General features: G+C 51.2%; 1 protein-coding gene across 1 annotated transcript in view; it reads right to left on the minus strand.

Moving 5' to 3' along the window:
• Nucleotides 1-19,730, minus strand: part of LOC123101321 (uncharacterized) — a 41,961-nt gene extending 22,231 nt beyond the window's left edge. Inside the window, exons 1-2 of the mRNA XM_044522824.1 lie at nt 19,604-19,730; nt 19,449-19,519 (exon numbers count right to left, since the gene is read on the minus strand). Coding sequence (XP_044378759.1) covers nt 19,449-19,519; nt 19,604-19,730 — 198 coding nt within the window. The remainder of the gene's footprint in view (nt 1-19,448; nt 19,520-19,603) is intronic.
• Nucleotides 19,731-20,194: the final 464 nt, after the last annotated feature.

Genomic DNA, 20,194 nt, shown 5'->3' on the forward strand with positions numbered 1-20,194 from the left:
TCCTGGATGCATATTCTGGATACCATCAAATCCAAATGAAGGAGTCCAATCAAGCTGCAACAACATTCATTACCCCATATGGGCCATTCTGCTTCAACACCATGCCCTTCGGGCTCAAGAACGCCGGCGCCACATACCAACATATGATTCAAACATGCCTGGAGAAACAGACCGGCAAGACAGTTGAAGCTTATGTGGACGGCATCGTTATCAAAACTAGGCACGTCGAAACACTAATAGACGATTTACATCTCACATTCGACAACCTCCACGTGTATGACATTAATCTCAATCCGAAAAAGTGCGCTTTCGGCGTCCCGGCCGAAAAACTGCTGGGCTTCATTGTTTCCAATAGAGGAATTGAAGCAAATCCAGCCAAAATCCGAGCTTTGTCACAATTGGCTAGGCCAATAGACCTCAAACAAGTTCAAACACTCGCGGGTTGCGTGGCAGCTCTAAGCCGCTTCATCTCCAGATTGGGAGAAAAGGCACTGCCACTCTATCGCCTTTTATGGTGGACCGATCACTTCGAGTGGACGGACGCGGCAATAGCCAGACTGGAGGAAATAAAAACCCTTCTTGCGAGCAATCCAATCCTGGCCACACCAAACGCCGGCGAACCGATGTTATTATACATATCGGCAACACATCATGTGGTGAGCGTTGTACTCGTCATTGAACGAGAACAGGACGGACATAAATTCCCGCTTCAGAAGCCAGTATACTACGTATCCACTTTCCTTACACCATGCAAATCCTGGTACCCCCATTATCAAAAGATAGCATACGCGGTCTTCATGGCATCCCGAAAGCTCTGTCACTACTTCCAGGAGTGCTCGATTACGGTGGCTTCCGAAGTACCACTCAATGACATTATAAATAACCGCGATGCCATGGGCCGGATTGCCAAATGGGCCATTGAGCTCCTCCCATTCGACATTACATATAAACCACGTCGAGCTATTAAATCCCAAGTACTGGTTGACTTCGTCACCGAATGGACAAAGGCTGAACTCCCTAAAGAGTACGACACATATTCCAATTGGGTTATGTATTTCGGTGGCTCCAAAATGCTGGCAGGGCTAGGAGCGGGCATCGTTTTAACATCCCCTACTGGAGACGTCGTTCAGTATGTACTCTAAATACTATACACAGACTCCAATAATGCAGCCGAATACGAGGCCTTATTCCATGGTCTCCGGATGGCTGTCTCCATGGGCGTACAATGCCTAGAAGTGTGCGGGGACTCAAACCTCGCAATATCTCAAATAAATGGAGACTTCGACACCAAAGATCCAAAGATGGCAGCTTATCGTAATGCAGTCATAAAAATGTTGGCCCGGTTCGAGGGGCTCGAGTTCCATCATGTGGCTCGAGAAAGTAATCAAGCGGCGGACGTTCTTGCTCGTATCGGTGCTAAGCGCGACCCCGTCCCACCTAATATCTTTCTGGAAAGGCTTTTTAAGCCATCCGTGGTGTGGCAAGGGGAGAACGGCAACACCAGTCCGGATCCAAACATAACCCCAGATCCCGGAAACACCGGTGTCATCGGAGGCTCAGCCACCGAAATAACACCGTCGGTGCATCTCATCATGGCAGTCATTGCCCCATGGACCGAACCCTTCCTAGCCTACCTTAGCAGGAAGGAGCTTCCTGAGGACCAGAATGAGACCCGCTGCATTGTCCGGCGTTCAAAGGCCTATAAGGTTCACGAGGGAGAGCTCTATAAGAAAAGCGCTACCGGAGTTCTTCAACAATGTATCTCCGAGGAAGAGGGGCGGCAACTCTTGTCTGAAATTCATGCCGGACTCGGCGGTCACCACGCCACAGCTCGGGCCCTTGTTAGCAAGGACTTCCATACAGGGTTTTATTGGCCGACGGCCCGAGCAGATGCACACGACCTCGTCCAATGTTGTGTCGGATGCCAACTCTTTGCCAACCAAAGCCATATGCCCCCCACTGCCTTACAAACAATCCCCATTACTTGGCCTTTTGCGGTCTGGGGACTCGATATGGTCGGACCCCTTAAAGGAGGAAGCCATAAGAGAAAGTATCTGCTGGTCATGGTGGATAAATTCACTAAATGGATAGAGGCCAAACCAGTCAAAACGGCCGAAGCGGGGCCAGTAATAGATTTCATATCCGGCGTGGTACATCGTGTTATGGTGTCCCGCACAGCATAATCACCGATAATGGCTCTAATTTCACAGCCGATGAAGTGAAAACCTGGTGTGCTAATCTAGGCATTAAGCTCGATTACGCCTTGGTCCATCACCCGCAGACAAACGGTCAAGTCGTATGGGCTAATGGTCTTATTATGAGCGGCATCAAACCTAGACTGGTGCGGTCTTTGAAAGAATCAGACAAGCACTAGGTGGAGGAACTTGACTCCGTACTCTGGGGGCTGCGGATCACGCCCAACAGCACTACTGGATATACACCTTTCTTCATGGTGTACGGTGCAGAAGCAGTGTTACCCTGCGATATTATTCATTACTCACCTCGAGTGCGCATGTACGAAGAGAGAGAAGCTGAGCTTGATCGGCAGGACAGCCTAGATGCCTTGGAGGAGGAGCGCAACATCGCAAAAGCCCGTTCCGCATTTTATCAACAGCAGGCTCGCAGGTATCGAAGCAGAGAAGTGCGGGCCAATACTTATAACATTGGTGAACTTGTTCTATGCCTGCCGGAGAAGAAAAAGGACAAACTCAAGCCCAAGTGGGAGGGTCCCTTCATCATTGACGAAGTTCTCACTGGAGGAGCGTACCGCCTGCGTGATGCGTCCGATAATCACCTGGAGCTGAACCCCTGGAATGCGACCAGACTACGACGATTTTATGCCTAGCGCCGAACACTGTGTTCGTCTCCTCCCTCCTATTATTAGCATTATTTTTTCTCTCTTTTCGTTTTTTATCTATTTTTTGTTTTGCTCTTTAGCCTTACGATTTTAGTACGGCTAGACCATCCTTACGTGATGCGTACATCTCTACATATGTACGTTCATTATGCCTGGGGGCTTCTTGTACAGAAGCTTGCTATTATCCTTTGAGCATCAAGCTCACCACATATGCATTTTTCCATATGTACCTTTTCTTCGCCATTATATTCATTGATTTGACTTAAGTTTTGGCCAAGCTGGGTTGCCTGGCTCTTGTGCTTATGCCCTACGTTCTCGTTAGTTTGGCTAGGGCATAAAGGGAGCACCTCTGCAATTGTTACTGCCGGGTCATCCGGATGTGTACCTCAGATTGGGTGAAGCCGAAAGCTAGCATTCTTAAGGGAATATTCGGTCGGCGAATTAAAGATGTTTCCGCATTCACTCCATTGTGAAACCCCAGAAGTTACTTTGTGATTTTTACAATCATAGTTCGGACATGCACATTAAACGCATGCAAACCCAGGGAAAGGAACCCTTAACGGAACTATTCTCTCTGGAAGATGTTTCTTACATAATGTAATATAACATAACTAGCCAGATACACATTGTCTGTTCAAGCAACTATGACCCCTACGCATGGTTCCCATGCATACCCCGGTATATTCTACTGTAAGGGTATTCGGAAACACTCCGCACCTTCGGGTCCAGAGGTCGAAGCGAAAAGGTCGGCCATGACAATTGTTTTTATTATCTAGTTAGAAGGAAAGTACATAGTCATCTAGGACCCAAAAACTTCCTCTTCTATACCGTCCAACTGACTCCGCATTGCCTGTCGAGCTTGCTTGTGCAACTGCGATAGCTCTTGTAGAAGATCACTTAATGATCCGGACACCTCCTCTTCGGGGCGGCCCGTCAATACACCTGCAATCATAGCTATATCAGCTACTGTTACTTCCAAACTGTTATAAGATAAACGCGGCCACATACTGAATATGCCGCCTCGCAGTTTTTTGTTGTCCTTCACAGAGTCAGCTAGCCGAGCTCGCACGTCTTTCAGCTCTTCGCCCAGTTTGGTGTTCGAATCCTGGAGCTTCTTTTTCTCCTGAACGGCTTTTGTTAACACATGCTCGTCCGCTGCTAGCAGTTTTTTGGCTCTGTGTTCTTCGCTTCGAGCGGTGTCCAGCTGCTCTTGCAGTCGGTTTAACGATCCAATACAAAGATAAGCAACCAGATTAGCATCATTAGTGTACAATTATGATTTCTCGATGGAGGGAAACATTACCGGGGGATGCCTTCTTGGATTTCTCCAATTCGGCATTGGCAGTAGACAGTTGGCTCCGACACTTTTCTAGTTCCTGAGTTAACAGGGTGTTCTTCTCCGTAAGCACCTAGTTGTACATTGATCCTTAAATCAGTTATTTCAACTACTTAAAGTCTCGGGGGCTACTGGTATATGGTTATCATATTCAGACAAAGCAAACTTACTTGCACATCTTTTAAATGATGTTTTGTGGCTCTGTTAAGCCCATCTCGAGCAGCTCGGATATATGCATCGGCCGAGCTGAAGGCGTTAAATGACTCTTCTGAAAAGCCAGGGTCTTGTAAAACGGCCCTGCGGTGCCGATGATTCATGGTGCTCTCCACTTCCGAGTTGGTGACGGATACATCATCCGAGTCCTCGGCTGGAGGACAGTCCAGCGTCACCCCTACATCAGCCCCCGTCTTCACGACAGGATTTGAATCCTGGCTGCAGGAAGTATGATCGGCCATAGTCCGGCAGACCTTTTTCCTGATATAGGGAAAACGGAAAGGTCACAGTTGGATGTGACTTCAAAGGTGCATACTTGCAAATTCATACCTCTTTGATGAAGGCTCGGTTGTATCTTCGTTTGCCTTCCTCTTAGAAGGCTTGCCTAGTATGGGGGATGCTCTCTTTGGAGAAGCTCGCGGGGCAGCACGGTGTGCCGAACGCTTCCCCTTCTAAGCACAGGACAGTGCGGTGGGTAAGGAGGAATGAGGAAACTCTTTTGGATAAGGTGTCTTCGGATTACTTACACGTGAAGCAGGAAGGAGGCCGGGGTAATCGGCGATAATGGGTACATATGTACCATCGTAGCTTATCTGATAGAATATTCCATCCTCAAGCTCCACAAATATGTCCGGATCTTCCTCATATCCGGGGTCGAGATCCCGGTTGCGATTCTCCGGCTGAGGGACAGGGTCATGGATCCCCTCGACAGCCTTTCGCCATTCCTATTATGGGCAAGATAAGATGTTGCCTGCCAAAGAATGATTCAGGGACAAGAATAAAATAGTGGAGTTGAACCTTACCCAACCGGGAGGATTATACATGGAAAACCCTTCTCAAATTTGGAGACGGGTGAACTCCTCCTTCTCCCCTTTATACCGCTCGACCCGTATTTTGGCTAGGGCGGCAAGATTCTTCGGGCCTTTTCGGCCATAGCGTGAGGCGTCGTCTTGTCCGTTATAATGCCACATGGGCAGCCCTCTGTATTGAAGTGGCTAGACCCCCGCGTTATCGAAATCGCCATCACCTCGGCTATTGACAATCCGGACTGGGCAAGCATCTTAATCTTGCCCAGCAGTAGGCGGATCTCTGCACTATCCTCTTCCTCGAGGCTCCGAGGACGCCAGCTATGGTGTTTCTTCAATAGAGCATTTGAAAACTTGGGGAGGCCCATGCGGATGGGGTCGGGTAGAGCGACGTCGTCGATGTAGAACCATTCGGAAGGCCACTCTTCGGGAGCTTTCTTCGGCGTGCCTGACACATATCCGGTCCCGGCGACGCGCCACACTTCAGCTCCTCCCACTTCAAAAATTGACCCACCTTGATTGTGAGGGACGAGGCAAAACAGTCTTCTCCACAAATCGAAATGGGCCTCGCAACCCAGGAATAGCTCGCATAAAGCGACATAACCCGCGATGTGCAGGATGGAGGCCGGGGTAAAATTATGCAGCTGGGGGCCGTAGTACTCCAGAAGCCCTCGGAGGAATGGGTGAATTGGAAATCCCACACCCCTCAGCAGATAGGGGACGAAGCACACTCATTCTCCTGCAGACGGATTGGGGAAATCCTCCGCCTGGATTTTGCCGTTGAAGGAGGCCAATCCTGCTCGAACAGGGACCAAATCTGCTGGAGGGAGAAATCCCTGCGTTTGCAGCTTCACTAATTGGCTGTGGGGCACGAAGCACCTCTCCCACTCGCTTCTCTCTAGGTTGGAACGGGAAGAGGAGCTGGGAATATTGGCCATGTTGGAACGGTTTTGCCTGGCAGTATCTAAGGATTTTTTCTCCGCGTGATGCCGAAAGGATCCGAGATCCAATCTCTTTAAATGGACACTCTTTCGTGCAGGGCTAGGGTGTTATTTGCAAAAAATACCCTGACCGTCCACATTCGCCCGACACATGGAGGATGAAGTCATAAATGCACAGAAGCCAAGGGGTGCGGCATGAAATTGAAAGACGAACACATTACTTGGAAGACGTCGGAGGAGGAACCCGCCTTGCAATGCCAAAGATAGTCTGCGCGTCGAACACCTCGTTATTGAAGCCTGATTCAGGGGCTACTGAGGGAGTCCTGGACTAAGGGGTCCTCGGGCATCCGGCCTGTTAGCCATGGGCCAGACTGATGGGTTATGAAGATACGAAGACCGAAGACTGTACCCGTGTCCGTATGGGACTCTCCTTGGCATGGAAGGCAAGCTTGGCGACCGGATATGTAGATTCCTTTCTTTGTAACTGACCTTGTGTAACCCTAGATCCTCCCGGTGTCTATATAAACCGGAGGACTTAGTCCGGATAGGAGATTCATGGTCATAGCCCTACAAGCTAGACCTCTAGGGTTTAGCCATTATGATCTCGAGGTAGATCAACTCTTGTAATACTCCTATTCATCAATATCAATGAAGCAGGACGTAGGGTATTACCTCCATAGAGAGGGCCCGAACCCGGGTAAACATTGTGTCCCTTGTCTCCTATTACCATCGACCTTAGACGCACAGTTCGGGACCCCCTACCTGAGATCCACCGGTTTTGACACCGACAAGGACCAGGGCCTCTACAAATAGGACTAGCCACCACCGTAGCTAGGGGGATCAATCGGTCGGATTGAGAGAGAGCAGAAAAACCACAAGTTCGCCGAGCACAAGAACACCTCTCCTTAGGAGGCTGTTCTTCCCCTTGTACTGTTCATCCTCAGCCCAAGAGGCAATCCACCACCACACACTGGAGTAGGGTATTACACCACAATAGTGGCCCGAACTAGTATAAATCTTGTGTCCCTTGTGTTACGAGTTCGTAGAGTTATCCTGTAAGATCTTAGCAAAGCTAGGACGCGGATAGGTAGGGGAGATCTTCGCGCGCATCCCAGTGTTCAAACCTTGAGGGTTTTGCCGAAACCCATGATCCGACATTTGGCGCGCCAGGTAGGGGGTGCATCGGAGTTTTCCTTCCGTCGATCTGCGCTCCGCCGCCACCTCGCTTCGCCCTCATGGCAGGCGCCTCGCTCCCTACTCCGACGACCGGCACCGACGGTGGGGCCAGGGGGCTCCTAGCCTTGGCCCCCACCCTGCGACAGGTGCAGTGGCCGCCCAAGTTCAAGCTGGAGAAGTTGCCGCGCTACGACGGCGCGACGGACCTGACGGCTTTCCTGCTGGCGTATGAGGAGGTCGTCCTTAAGGCCAGGGGTGACGACAAGGTCATGGCCAACTGGCTTCCCATGGCCCTCACTGGCGCACCGCGCGCCTGGCTTCTCAACCTCCCCGGATCCATGATGGCGTCCTGGGAGGAGTTGCGCGGCCTCTTCGATGCGCGCCATGCGGCACCGGTGCCCCACGCGGTTGCGGCCCTCCTCGGCGGCTCACAAGCACCACCCTCAGATCCTCACATCAAGCCGTCCTTTCGCTAGGTCGGCGCTGCTTCCAAGCGCCCCGGGGCTCCGCCGGGCTGGGCTGCGCCCGAGGCCGACCTCACCTTTGACTCAGGGGATCATCCCGCCTCCACCGCCGGCTCAGGTGCGCTCCCAATGCTTTGCACGCCCACCATCTGCCACATGTCCATCACTAAGACGCTCATCGATGGCGGTGCCGGCCTCAACGTGCTCTGCGTCGAGGCCTTCACCCTTCTTCATGTACCGCTCGAGCGGCTCCATCCTAGCAAGCCTTTCTTAGGGATTGGCGGAGGCTTCACCCGCTCCCTGGGGTAGATCCGCCTCCCCGTGACCTTCGGCACGCGCGACAACTACCGCACCGAGCTCATCGACTTCAACATCGCCCACATCGGCCTCCCATAAAACACCATCCTCGGATACCCGGCTCTGGACCAGTTCATGGCAGCAACCCATCCGGCTTACAACCTCATGAAGATGCTGGGGAGCGAGGGTGTCCTCACCATCAAGGGGGACGCCAAGGAAGCCTTGATGACGATCAAGCTCGCCCTCAAGACTGCCGCGACAGCGCAGCCCTCCGACTCGGATGCCTCCAAGGCCGAGGGAGCCGCACCAACCAAGAAGAAGCAGTTTTTCACTCAGGGCAAGGCAGAAACCAAGCGAGTGCCAGTCGAGGTGGACGGGTCCTCAGGGGCAACCTTTGCCATAGGCGTCAACCTCGAGCCTGGTCAGGAGGTGGCGTTGGTGAAGTTCTTGCGCGCGAACAAGGAAGTGTTTGCTTGGGAGCCCGATCAGGTGGTGGGGTCCCAAGAGAGATGATAGAGCACCACCTGAAGGTGTGCCCCAACATACGCCCCGTGAAGCAGAAGGCGAGGCGGCAGTCCACAGAGAAGCAAGCTTTCATCGTCCAAGAAACCCGCAAGCTGGAGGCTGTGGATGTGATTCGCGAGGTTCGGTACCCCGAGTGGCTGGCAAACCCCGTCGTCGTCCCTAAGAAAGGCGGGAAGGAGCGGATGTGTGTCGACTTCACCAACCTCAACAAGGCCTGCCCCCAAGATCTGTTCCCGCTTCCACGCATCGACCAGATCGTCGACTCCACAGCCGAGTGCGACTTGTTGTGCTTCCTGGATGCGTTCTTAGGGTATCACCAGATCAAGATGGCGGTAGAAGACGTGGAGAAGACGGCCTTCCTAACCCCGTGTGGGGTATACTGCTACACTTGCATGCCTTTCGGACTGCAAAACATCGGCGCAACCTTCCAGCGGCTCATGCACATCGCCTTGGGTCGGTAGCTCGGGAGGAACGCTGAAGCCTACGTCGACGACATCGTGGTGAAGTCTCGGGAGGCGAGGACCTTGATCCAAGACCTGGAGGAGACCTTTGAAAGCCTCTGCCAGGTGGACTTGCGGCTCAACCTAGAGAAGTGCGTATTTGGCGTCCCTTCTGGCAAGTAGATGGGCTTCCTTGTGTCTCACAGGGGGATCGAGGCCAACCCAGAGAAGGCCAAGGCCATTGAAGACATGAGTCCACCGCAAACTCAAGGAAATGCAGAAGCTTGCTGGACGGGTGGCTGCGTTGGGACGATTTATTTCCAAGCTGGGAGAGCTTTCCCTACCCTTCTTCAAGCTGACGAAGAAGAAGGGCCCATTTGAGTGGACCTCGGAGGCCGACCTAGCATTTCAAGACCTCAAGAGATACCCGACTAGCCCCCCAGTGATGGTGGCGCCGCGACCTCTCGAGCCCCTAGTGCTCTATCTTGCCGCCACTCCCTACTCTGCCAGCGCGGCTTTGGTGGCGGTTCGGGAAGAACACCAAGCCAAGGGCGCATCGCAACGAGCTACACCTCCAGCAGAGACAATGCAAGGCTAGGAGGGCGCCACAAGGGCCGCCGCAGCAACAACAGAAGAGCAAGCTCAGCAGGATGATGCTCCCGAACCCGCAAAGGCCTCGACAAGCGATCGAGCGTTGGGGGATCCGCCACCTCAGGAGGCACTACAACTCCCGGAAGATGCAAGCCTCATCAGTGCGCCTACCCTCATCGAGCACCCAGTACACTTCGTCAGCACGGTGTTGCGGGACGCAAGAGCATGGTACCCCATGCCTCAGAAGCTCCTACTCGCGCTCCTGGTGGCCCCACGAAAGCTGCGGCACTACTTTCAGGGACACCCCATCAAAGTCGTGTCGGCCTACCCACTGGAGAGAGTGCTCAGGAGCCCCAACTCTGTTGGAAGGTTTGATGAGTGGAACATCGAGCTGCAAGCATTCCGGTTGGAGTTCAACACTACCAGGGTCATCAAGGGAGCCGCACTCGCGGATTTTGTGGCAGAATGGACAGACGCCCTGGCGCTTGAAGTAGGCGAAGATTGGTCCCTCTCACCGGGAAGTGAGGCGCCTGACGGCTGGGTCATGTATTTCGATGGTGCCTTCGCACACCAGGGTGTGGGGGCTGGAGCGGTGCTCATCTCACCCACTCAGGACAAGCTCTACTACGCTGTGCAGCTCTTCAGCAGGGTGAGAAGGTCTCCAACAACATCGCAGAATACGAGGGCCTCATAGCTGGCCTGAAAGCTGCGGCAGCTCTGTGGTGAAGCACCTCACCGTTAGGGGTGACTCGCAGCTCCTCGTCAACTTGTCCAACAAGGTGTACGAGCCGAAGGACGAGCACATGGAAGCATACCTTGCGGAGGTGCGCAATATGGAGAAGCAATTCCTGGGCCTGGAGTTGTAGCACGTGCCCCGTGGCACCAACAAGGAACCTGATGACATCGCCAGAAGAGCATCCAAGCGACAGCCCCAAGAGCCTGGCGTCTTCGGGGAGTGGCTCTTCAAGCCATCAGCAACACCACCACTTTCGAGAATAGCTCAGCCTCGGGAGGAACTCCCGCAGCCGCCTGCCACAGGAGCCCCGGCCTGTGGCCCGACCTCGGCAGCGCTCCTACTCTTGGCTCTCGAGCCCCAGGAGGGATGCTGGACCAAGGAATTCAAGGAATACCTGACGCAAGGGACGCTGTTGGGGAAGGAGGAGGATGCAGAGCGCGAGGCCTGACAGGCCACAGCATACTGCATCCAGGATGGTGAGTTATACAGGAAGCAGCCAAATGACGTTTCACTGCGTTGTATCTCCAGGGAACAGGGGAAAGAGTTGATAGCCGACATACATGGCAGGGACTGCGGGCACCATTCGTCGTCGTGAACCCTCGTCGGCAAGGCATTCCGCAGCGGATTCTACTGGCCTACGGTGCTCAATGACGCAGCTGAGCTGGTGAAGTCCTGCGAGGCCTGCCAATTCCACGCCAAGCACATCCATCAGCCAGCTCAGGGCCTCTAGACCATTCCACTCTCGTGGCCGTTCGCAGTGTGGGGGCTAGATATCCTGGGCCCGTTCCCTCGGGCGCCTAGGGGCTATCGATACCTCTACATCGCCATCGACAAGTTCACTAAGTGGGCGAAGGTTGAAGCCGTCCACACCATCCTAGCTGGTTCTGCAGTCAAGTTCATCAAGGGCCTCGTGAGCCGTTTTGGGGTCCCTAACCGCATCATTACCGATAATGGCTTGCAGTTCACTAGTAATCTCTTCAAGTCATATTGTGCTAACCTTGGAATGCAGATCTGCTACGCTTTAGTAGCGCACCCCAGGAGCAATGGCCAGGCCGAACGTGCCAACGCGGAGGTCCTAAGAGGCCTCAAGACTAGGACCTTCAAGAAGAAGCTCAAGGCCTGCGGCAGGGGCTGGCAGGATGAGCTCCAGTCCGTGTTGTGGTCCATCCGCACAACCGCCACCAAGACGACGGGCGAGACCCCGTTCTTCCTCGTCTACGGAGCAGAAACAGTCCTCCCTCACGAGGTCAGACATCGCTCCGCACGGGTCCTGGCGTTTGATGAAACGCAGCAAGACGCCAGGCAGGGGATGGACCTCGTGCTGAGGGAGGAACGTCGCCGCGAAGCCGCACTATGGGCAGCAAGATACCAGCAAGCGCTGCGGCGGTACCACTGTCACAGCGTCCGCTCCAGGACGCTCGAGGTGGGTGACCTCGTCCTGAGGCGGGTTCTCTCCAGGGAAGGGCTGCATAAGCTCTCACCCATGTGGGATGGCCCGTTCAAGGTCGTCCATGTCTCCAGGCCTGGCGCCGCGCGCCTGGAGACACAGGACGGAGTAACCATCCAGAACGCCCGGAACATTCAGCGCCTCCGGAAGTTCTACCCCTGAAGAAAGGCCCAGCGCCTGTGAAGAAGGCCCGGTGCCTGTGAAGAACGGCCCAGTGCCTGTGAAGAAGGCCTAGCACCTGTGAAGATCGCCGTCCGTGACACTCTCACGTAATAACCAGTGGGGCTGTACACTCCCCGGAATCTCAGGAGTGCCGCTCTTGGGCCTCGGGGCTCCCTCCCATGTCTTAGTGGCAGCACTTAGCTCCGCGTGGTGCAAAGACGTCGAAGACTAGACTAAGTGTCGGACGCGGCTTTTCATTTGCTTTCCGAAGTTGGCTCGCCCCTCTTTAATTGAAATTTGCTTTCTGGTGTCTCTTGCTGGTCTTGCCCTTTCACTTTCTGCCTCTGTTTCTGCCTTCGTTTCTTTGGTCGGCATGTACTCTCTCGCGCATTCCTCGCGAGGGGGCTAAACACATACCTTCGTGAGCTTCCTTATTTTGTTTTTCGCGCGGTACCCACGTTCGAGCCCACAAGCTGGCGCACCTCTTCCTCAATCCATGCCCCTCAGGTACCATGATGCAAAGCGCTGGGTCAAAGCCAGCGGCGCCTGCGACCAAGCCTCGGGAGAACGATAAACCTCTTAACAAATTTTTTGCAGTTCGTAAGCGCCTATCAGGTCAAGGAGGCCTCGACAGGCACCAGGAAGCAAGCAAGTGCCTCGTGAGGAGGAGGCTACTCCGAGAAAGTCAAGCTAAGTTATCCCTACATAAAACGACAATGTTGCAACATAGCACAGGAGCAACAAACATAGCATAATGATTGAGATCATAGTTCGATACACGCCCCTCCGGGGCCCATTCTAGTTTCCTTTTGATGCAAGAAGAAAAGGAAGAACAAAATAAAAGTGGCGTCTTCCCCAACAGCGGTCCACATGGGCAGGCTCCTGGCGCCATCCCGAGCTCAGCCGGACCCCTCCTCGCGCTTCACGGAGGCGCGGCGGCGAGACGATCCACTGCCGCCTTCAAAGCGGGCGCGGCGGCTGGTCGTAACCACCGCTACTGGAGCTGTCGCTGGAGGAAGAACCGTCGTAGCTGGACGAGACGTGGTCGGCCCCAAGGGCGGGTTCGCCCTCATCCTCATCACGACCATCGCTAAGGCCGAGCACCTCCTCGCCGCCGTTGACCTCGGGGCAGCACCCGGCGCGGCGACCATCTTCCCCAAACACCCTCACGTAGAAGGTCGCGTCACCGTCATACTTGAAATGGAGGGTGCACCGCCTGCCCAGGCCACGCGCGCGGGCAAATGTCTACTAGCCACAGGCCAGGGCTATGTTGCCCGCGACGGAGACCTCGACCGCGACCCAGGAAGCCCTGCTGCAGCAGCCATCTGCCTACAGCCAGAACCTGCCTGGACCAAAGGCTGGCAGCTCGTCGATGAAGAAACGCGGGAGCTGAAGCCAGTTGCCACCCGGGTTCTCCGACCAGATGACGAACTCCGGCAGCACCTCCGCCGAGTGGAAGCGCGGCCGGGTAGGCCGCGCGACCACATCAAGTCTCCCTTCATCGATAGGACCGCCACGACCGGAGCGACCCCTACCACGCGAAGCGGCACCGCCACGGCTGCGCGGGGCCGCGGCGGGGGTCACGGTGTGCTTGCGGGGACGGCTGCGTCCACTCTTGGGCGCCGGAGAGCTGGGCCCCTCGCGAGGGGCCTTCCCTTTCTCCACGACGGAGAACCTCTTCGACGGTGCCATTAGTGTTGCAACTGGAGATGGAGCAAAGAGCAAGAAGCAAGCGGAATGGGAAGAGATGGGTGATGGGGGCTCCGCCCCCCCCCCCATTTATAGCAGAAGAAGGCCAACTAGCGCCCCCCACGATCACAGGTAATGATGGTTTTTCCTTGCATGCAGCATAGACTCATCAAATCGGGTAGTTGCCAAGGCGACGTGGGGAAGCGGAGACGCCCATATCCAATCAACCACCACACATCGACGAAGGCCGCAGGCTATTGGGGCCCGCGGTGCTCCGCACTTGCCCCTTAGGCTTCGCCTCGAAGCCAAGCCCGAGCGCACCTTGGGCCCCGGGGCTACAGTTGGCATTCTAGGAATGGGGTTCCCCAGACTTGCCTGCCTGCGGCCCACGGCATGGCTCTGTGAGCGGGCCCGTACGGCCCGTCTTCACCAGCAAGGACTCAAGACCCTCCCGAGGGGCCAAGCCTCACAAGGCGGATGACACAAGACCTCCTCAGGAGCAGCCTCACCAGGCTGACTTGCGAGGGGCGGAGAGATCAAGGCCAGGCAAACCTCGCGAGGTTCCGATGACGTGAGCCACGACGACCAAGGCCTGGCGGGCGCCAGCGCACATAGTGTCCTTGTTTCCTCTTTGGTGCTAAGAAAGCAGGCGCGGGCGCGGAGTACCAAGGTGTCAAGCAAAGGTTTCCATATTGGTGAAACAAGACCAAGACTAGCAGAACGGTAAGATGGAGGTCACCGTGGAGCCCAAGATGGCGTCACCGCCAGAGCCTTTGGCAGGTGAAGACCACTTTTGTCAGGATAAGCTGTACTAGCTATCTCCTTTTGAATTGGTCATTGTTGGCTCCGTTCCCGCTCAATATTTGGGGAGAGGACCAGGGCCTCTATAAATAGGACTAGCAACCAGCGTAGCTAGGGGGATCGATCAGTCGGATCGAGAGAGAGAGCAGAACAACCACAAGTTCACTAAGCACAAGAACACCTCTCCTCAGGAGGTTGTTCTTCCCCTTGTACTATTCATCCTCAGCTCAAGAGGCAATCCACCACCACACACTGAAATAGGGTATTACACCACAACGATGGCCCAAACCAGTATAAATCTTGTGTCCCTTGTGTTACGAGTTCGTCGAGTTAGCCCGTAAGATCTTAGCAAAGCTAGGACGTGGATAGGTAGGGGGAGATCTTCACGCACACCCCAGTGTTCGCACCTTGAGGCTTTTGCCAGAACCCGTGATCCGACAAAGAGTGTCGAACCCAACGAGGAGCAGAAGGAAATGATAAGCAGTTTTCAGTAAGGTATTCTCTGCAAGCACTGAAATTATCGGTAACAAATAGTTTTGTGATAAGGTAATTTGTAACGAGTAGCAAGTAATAAAAGTAAATAAGCTGCAGCAAGATGGCCCAATCCTTTTTGTAGCAAAGGACAAGCCTGGACAAACTCTTATATAAAGGAAAGCGCTCCCGAGGACACATGGGAATTATCATCAAGCTAGTTTTCATCACATTCATATGATTCGTGTTTGGTACTTTGATAATTTGACATGTGGGTGGACCGGTGCTTGGGTGCTGTCCTTACTTGGACAAGCATCCCACTTATGATTAACCCCTATTGCAAGCATCCGCAAATACAACAGAAGTATTTGGGTAAACCTAACCATAGTATGAAACATATGAATCCAAATCAGCCCCTTACGAAGCAACACATAAACTAGGGTTTAAGCTTCTGTCACTCTAGCAACCCATCATCTACTTATTACTTACCAATGCCTCCCTCTAGGCCCAAACAATGGTGAAGTGTCATGTATTCGACATTCACATGACACCACTAGAGGGATGACAACATACATCTCATCAAAATATTGAACGAATACCAAATTCACATGACTACTTATAGCAAGACTTCTCCCATGTCCTCAGGAACAAACGTAACTACTCACAAAGCATATTCATGTTCATAATCAGAGGGGTATTAATATGCATAATGGATCTGAACATATGATCTTCCACCAAATAAACCAACTAGCATCAACTACAAGGAGTAATCAACACTACTAGCAACCCACAAGTACCAATCTGAGGTTTGGATACAAATATTGGATACAAGAGATGAACTAGGGTTTTAGATGAGATGGTGCTGGTGAAGATGTTGATGGAGATTGACCCCCTCCCGATGAGAGGATAGTTGATGATGATGATGGTGATGATTTCCCCCTCCCGGAGGGAAGTTTCGCCGGCAGAACAGCTCTGCCAAAGCCCTAGATTGGTTCCGCCAAGGTTCTGCCTCGTGGCGGTGAAGTTTCGTCCCGTGAGCTAGCTTATGATTTTTTTCTAGGAGGAAATACCTCATATAGCAGAAGATGGGCATCAGAGGGCCACCATGGGCCCATGAGGCAGGGGGCGCGCCCCCACCCTCATGGCCAGGGTGTGGGCCGCCTCTGGTGCTTTCTCCGCTCATTATTTTTTAGTAATTCCAAAAATGACTTCCATGAAGTTTTAGGACTTTTGGAGCTGTGCAGAATAGGTCTCTAATATTTGCTCCTTTTCCAGCCCAGAATCCCCGTTGCCGGCATTCTCCCTCTTCATGTAAACCTTGTAAAATAAGAGAGAATAGGCATAAGTATTGTGACATACTGTGTAATAAAAGCCCATTATGCAATAAATATCGATATAAAAGCATGATGCAAAATGGATGTATCAACTCCCCCAAGCTTAGACGTCGCTTGTCCTCAAAAGAAAGCCGAAATCGAAAAATATGTCCACATGTTTAGAGATAGAGGTGTCGATAAAATAAAATATGGACATGAGGGCATCATGATCATTCTTAGAACAACAACATATATATATATATATTTATATATTTCATATGATCTCTTATGCTAAAGTAACAATTCAATCACAATTTCAAGTATGAATCATAAACTACATTGAGAACTAACAAACTCTAATCTCAGTCATTGAGGCAATTGCAATTTATCATAACATAGGAAAGAGTCAATATAAGAGCTTTTCAGCAAGTCTGCATACTCAACTATCATTTAGTCTTTTACAACTATTAACACTCACGCAATATTTATGGGTATGAAGTTTTAATCAGACATAGAGAAAGATAGGGGCTTACAGTTTTGCCTCCCAACTTTTACCTCAAGGGTAATGTCAACAATAATAGTTCATGAAAACTCACATCCAATTAGCTATATATATCTGGATCTTTCCAACACATTGTGCTTCCCAAAGGATAAAATGTAAAAAGGAAAGGCGAATATTACCATGACTCTTTGCATGAAGTATAAGACAAGAATAAAAGATAGGCCCTTCGCAGAGGGAAGCAGAGGTTGTCATGCGCTTTCATGGTTGGATGCACAAAATCTTAATGCAAAAGAACGTCACTTTATATTGCCACTTGTAATATGAACCTTTATTATGTAGTCCATCGCTTTTATTTCTTCCATATCACAAGATCGTATAAAGCTTATGTTCTCCGCACTAATAAATAATACATATTTAGAGAGCAATTTTTATTGTGTGCACCGATAACAACTTACTTGAAGGATCTTACTCAATCCATAGGTAGGTATGGTGGACTCTCATGGCAAAAATGGGTTTAGGGATATTTGGAAGCACAAGTAGTATCTCTACTTGGTGCAAAGAAATTGGCTAGCAAGAGAGGGAAAGGCAAGCTCAACATGTTGGATAATCCATCACAATATAATTTATCTTAGATGTAAGAAAACATAACCCATTACGTTGTCTTCCTTGTCCAATGTCAACTCTTTAACATATTATACTTCAATGAGTGCTCACAATTGTAAAAGATGTCCAAGATAGTATATTTATATGTGAACCTCTCTTTCTTTATTACTTCCTATTAATTGCAACGATGACCAAAACTATGTTTGTCAACTCTCAACAACTTTTATTCATCATACTCTTTATATGTGAGCTCATTACTCTCCATAAGATCCATATGATCTCTTTATTTCTTTTTATTTCTTCTCTTTTAATTTATTCCCTCAAGATCATAGCAAGATAATCAAGCCCTTGACTCAACACTATTCTTTATTATATATAGCTCACCGACTCAATTACATAGGAAGATCATAAAGCAAAACTCACAACTAGATCATACTAAAACTTTATTCTACTAGATCAAGATATTATCAAAAGGATCGAACTAAGAAAAACGGTAAAGATAAAATTGATGGTGATACGATACCGGGGTACTCCCCCAAGCTGGGCAGTTGCCAAGGGGAGTGCCCATACCCATGTGTTTATGTTTCCTTCCTCGGAGGTGGTGATGATGGAGTTGTTGATGATGTAGGCTTGTCGTCCATCTTCCAAGGCATAGTCTCACCATCATAGAAGGATGATCGAGTCTCCGGGATCCTCAAATCTGCAGCCAAACTCATCCTCTTGAATCTATATTCATACTCACAGTTTTGGTTTTGCATGTCATAGATCTGGGCTTGGAGGCACTCGATTTTCTCATGAATCTTTAAGATGGCCTCCCCAATGTCCTTGGCATCCAGCTTGTGGTTGTTGGTGAACTCCGTGATCAATATGTGATTGGAGTCGAGTCCATGCTCCACCATCTCCTGACACTTGAAAACTTGTTTCTCCATTACCTCGAGCCTTGTCTCCACGCTTCCGGTCCTCCTTGGTCCCTCCACATCATGGATGTGCAGCAAACCCTCACGCATCTCAATGGTTTGAGGGTGTTGCAGCACCACCGCGAGGTAGGGGTTGATGACCTTCTCGAAGAACTTGTCCTTGGGAGCACTTGAAGAAGCCATGGTGATCTAGATCTATCAGAAAAGCAGCTCAAAACAAAGGCAGGAGATATTTGCGTGATACAGTGGTCAACACCTTTGGGAGATTATATAATGAAATTTTTACCGACCAAAAGAAGTATCATGCAAGAAAACGGAGTCCGGAGAGCACACGAGGTGCCCACGAGGCAGGGAGGCGCGCCCTCCACCCTCATGGAAGCCTCGTGTCCTTTACGGTCTACTTCTTATTTTCCTATTTTCTTAAATATTCCAGAACGGAGAAAAATTGCCATTAGAACTGTTTTGGAGTCGGTTTACTTACCGTACCCCGTACCTATTCCTTTTCGGAGTCTGAAACACTTCGGAAAGTGTCGCTTATGTATTCCTCTGGGGTTACGATTCTAATAATATTAATTTCAACATTTATGGGATTACCCGAGATATAATGTTTGATTCTTTGACCGTTCACCACCTTCGGATTTGTGCCTTCGAAGTTGTTGATTTTTATGGCAACGGAATGATAGACCTCCTTGATGACGTAAGGACCTTCCCATTTAGAGAGAAGTTTTCCTGCAAAAAACCTTAAACGAGAGTTGTATAGCAATACATAATCACCTACATTAAACTCTCGCTTTTGTATCCTTTTGTCATGCCATCTTTTAACTTTTTCTTTAAACAGCTTGGCATTTTCATAGGCCTAGGATCTCCACTCATCAAGTGAGCTAATGTCAAAAAGCCTCTTCTCACTGGAATTTCTTTCCCGTCTGATCCCTGTGGTCCCACTCGGGCCATATGATTCGGATCCAGTTTGGTGAAGCGCGTCTTCACCATGGCCCGGGCTTCTCGTGCACCTTCACGATAGGCGGATGTCTTTCATAGCTCGAAACGGTGTCGGGCACCTTTGAATAGGTTGGCGAAACCCTCCGTACTTTCTAGAGGGGTATTTGGTGGACATAATGCCTTCACCATACTCTTCATGGCTTTCAGGGCCCAAGCATGTACCACGGACAGTTCCTTCAGCACGTCGCCATGAAATCCGGTCACTTCCTCTTCCGGTCGACCAGTCAACAGGCCTGCAGCAACCGAGTCATGACATTCTTAATTATGGACTAAACATGAGCACCTAGGGTGGTTCGAAATAAATGAGGAAGACATACCGAACATGCCGCCCTTCAGCTTCTCATTTTCCTTCTGAGCGAGCGATAACTGAGCCTTTAAGCTCTCTATCTCTTTGGATTGTTTGTCTTTTTCCACCTCATGTCCATTCTTTCCGGGTGCACTCATTGCGGCATTTTCATTTCCGCCAATTCGGCGGTGACACCATTCAGTTGTGTATGATTCACTTCTAGCTCCTGGGATAGCGCGACATTTTTCTTGGGAACCTGCGGGCCATCTCAATCCTTAAATCGGTTTACCTCACCGCTTCAAGTCTCGGGGGCTACTGGCACATGGCTATCAACAATTGCATAAACTTCTACCTGTATGTCCTTCAAGAACAACTGAATGACTCCGACAAGTCCGTCTCGAGCAACTCGGATATATGCGTCCACCGAGCTCAGTGCAGTAAACTCCTCCTCAGAAAAGGCCGTAACCTATTTTAATCGACGGTCATTCATCACGCTCTCCACTTCGTAATTCGTGACTAATACATCATCTGAATCCTTTTGAGGAGGCGGAACTGACATTGCATCGGCTCTCGTTCTGGTTGGCGAGTCCGGCACCGGATTGGTGGACATTCGGCTTACTGG

This window comes from Triticum aestivum, chromosome 5A, assembly GCF_018294505.1.
Source record: "Triticum aestivum cultivar Chinese Spring chromosome 5A, IWGSC CS RefSeq v2.1, whole genome shotgun sequence".
NCBI classification, from domain to species: Eukaryota; Viridiplantae; Streptophyta; class Magnoliopsida; order Poales; family Poaceae; genus Triticum; species Triticum aestivum.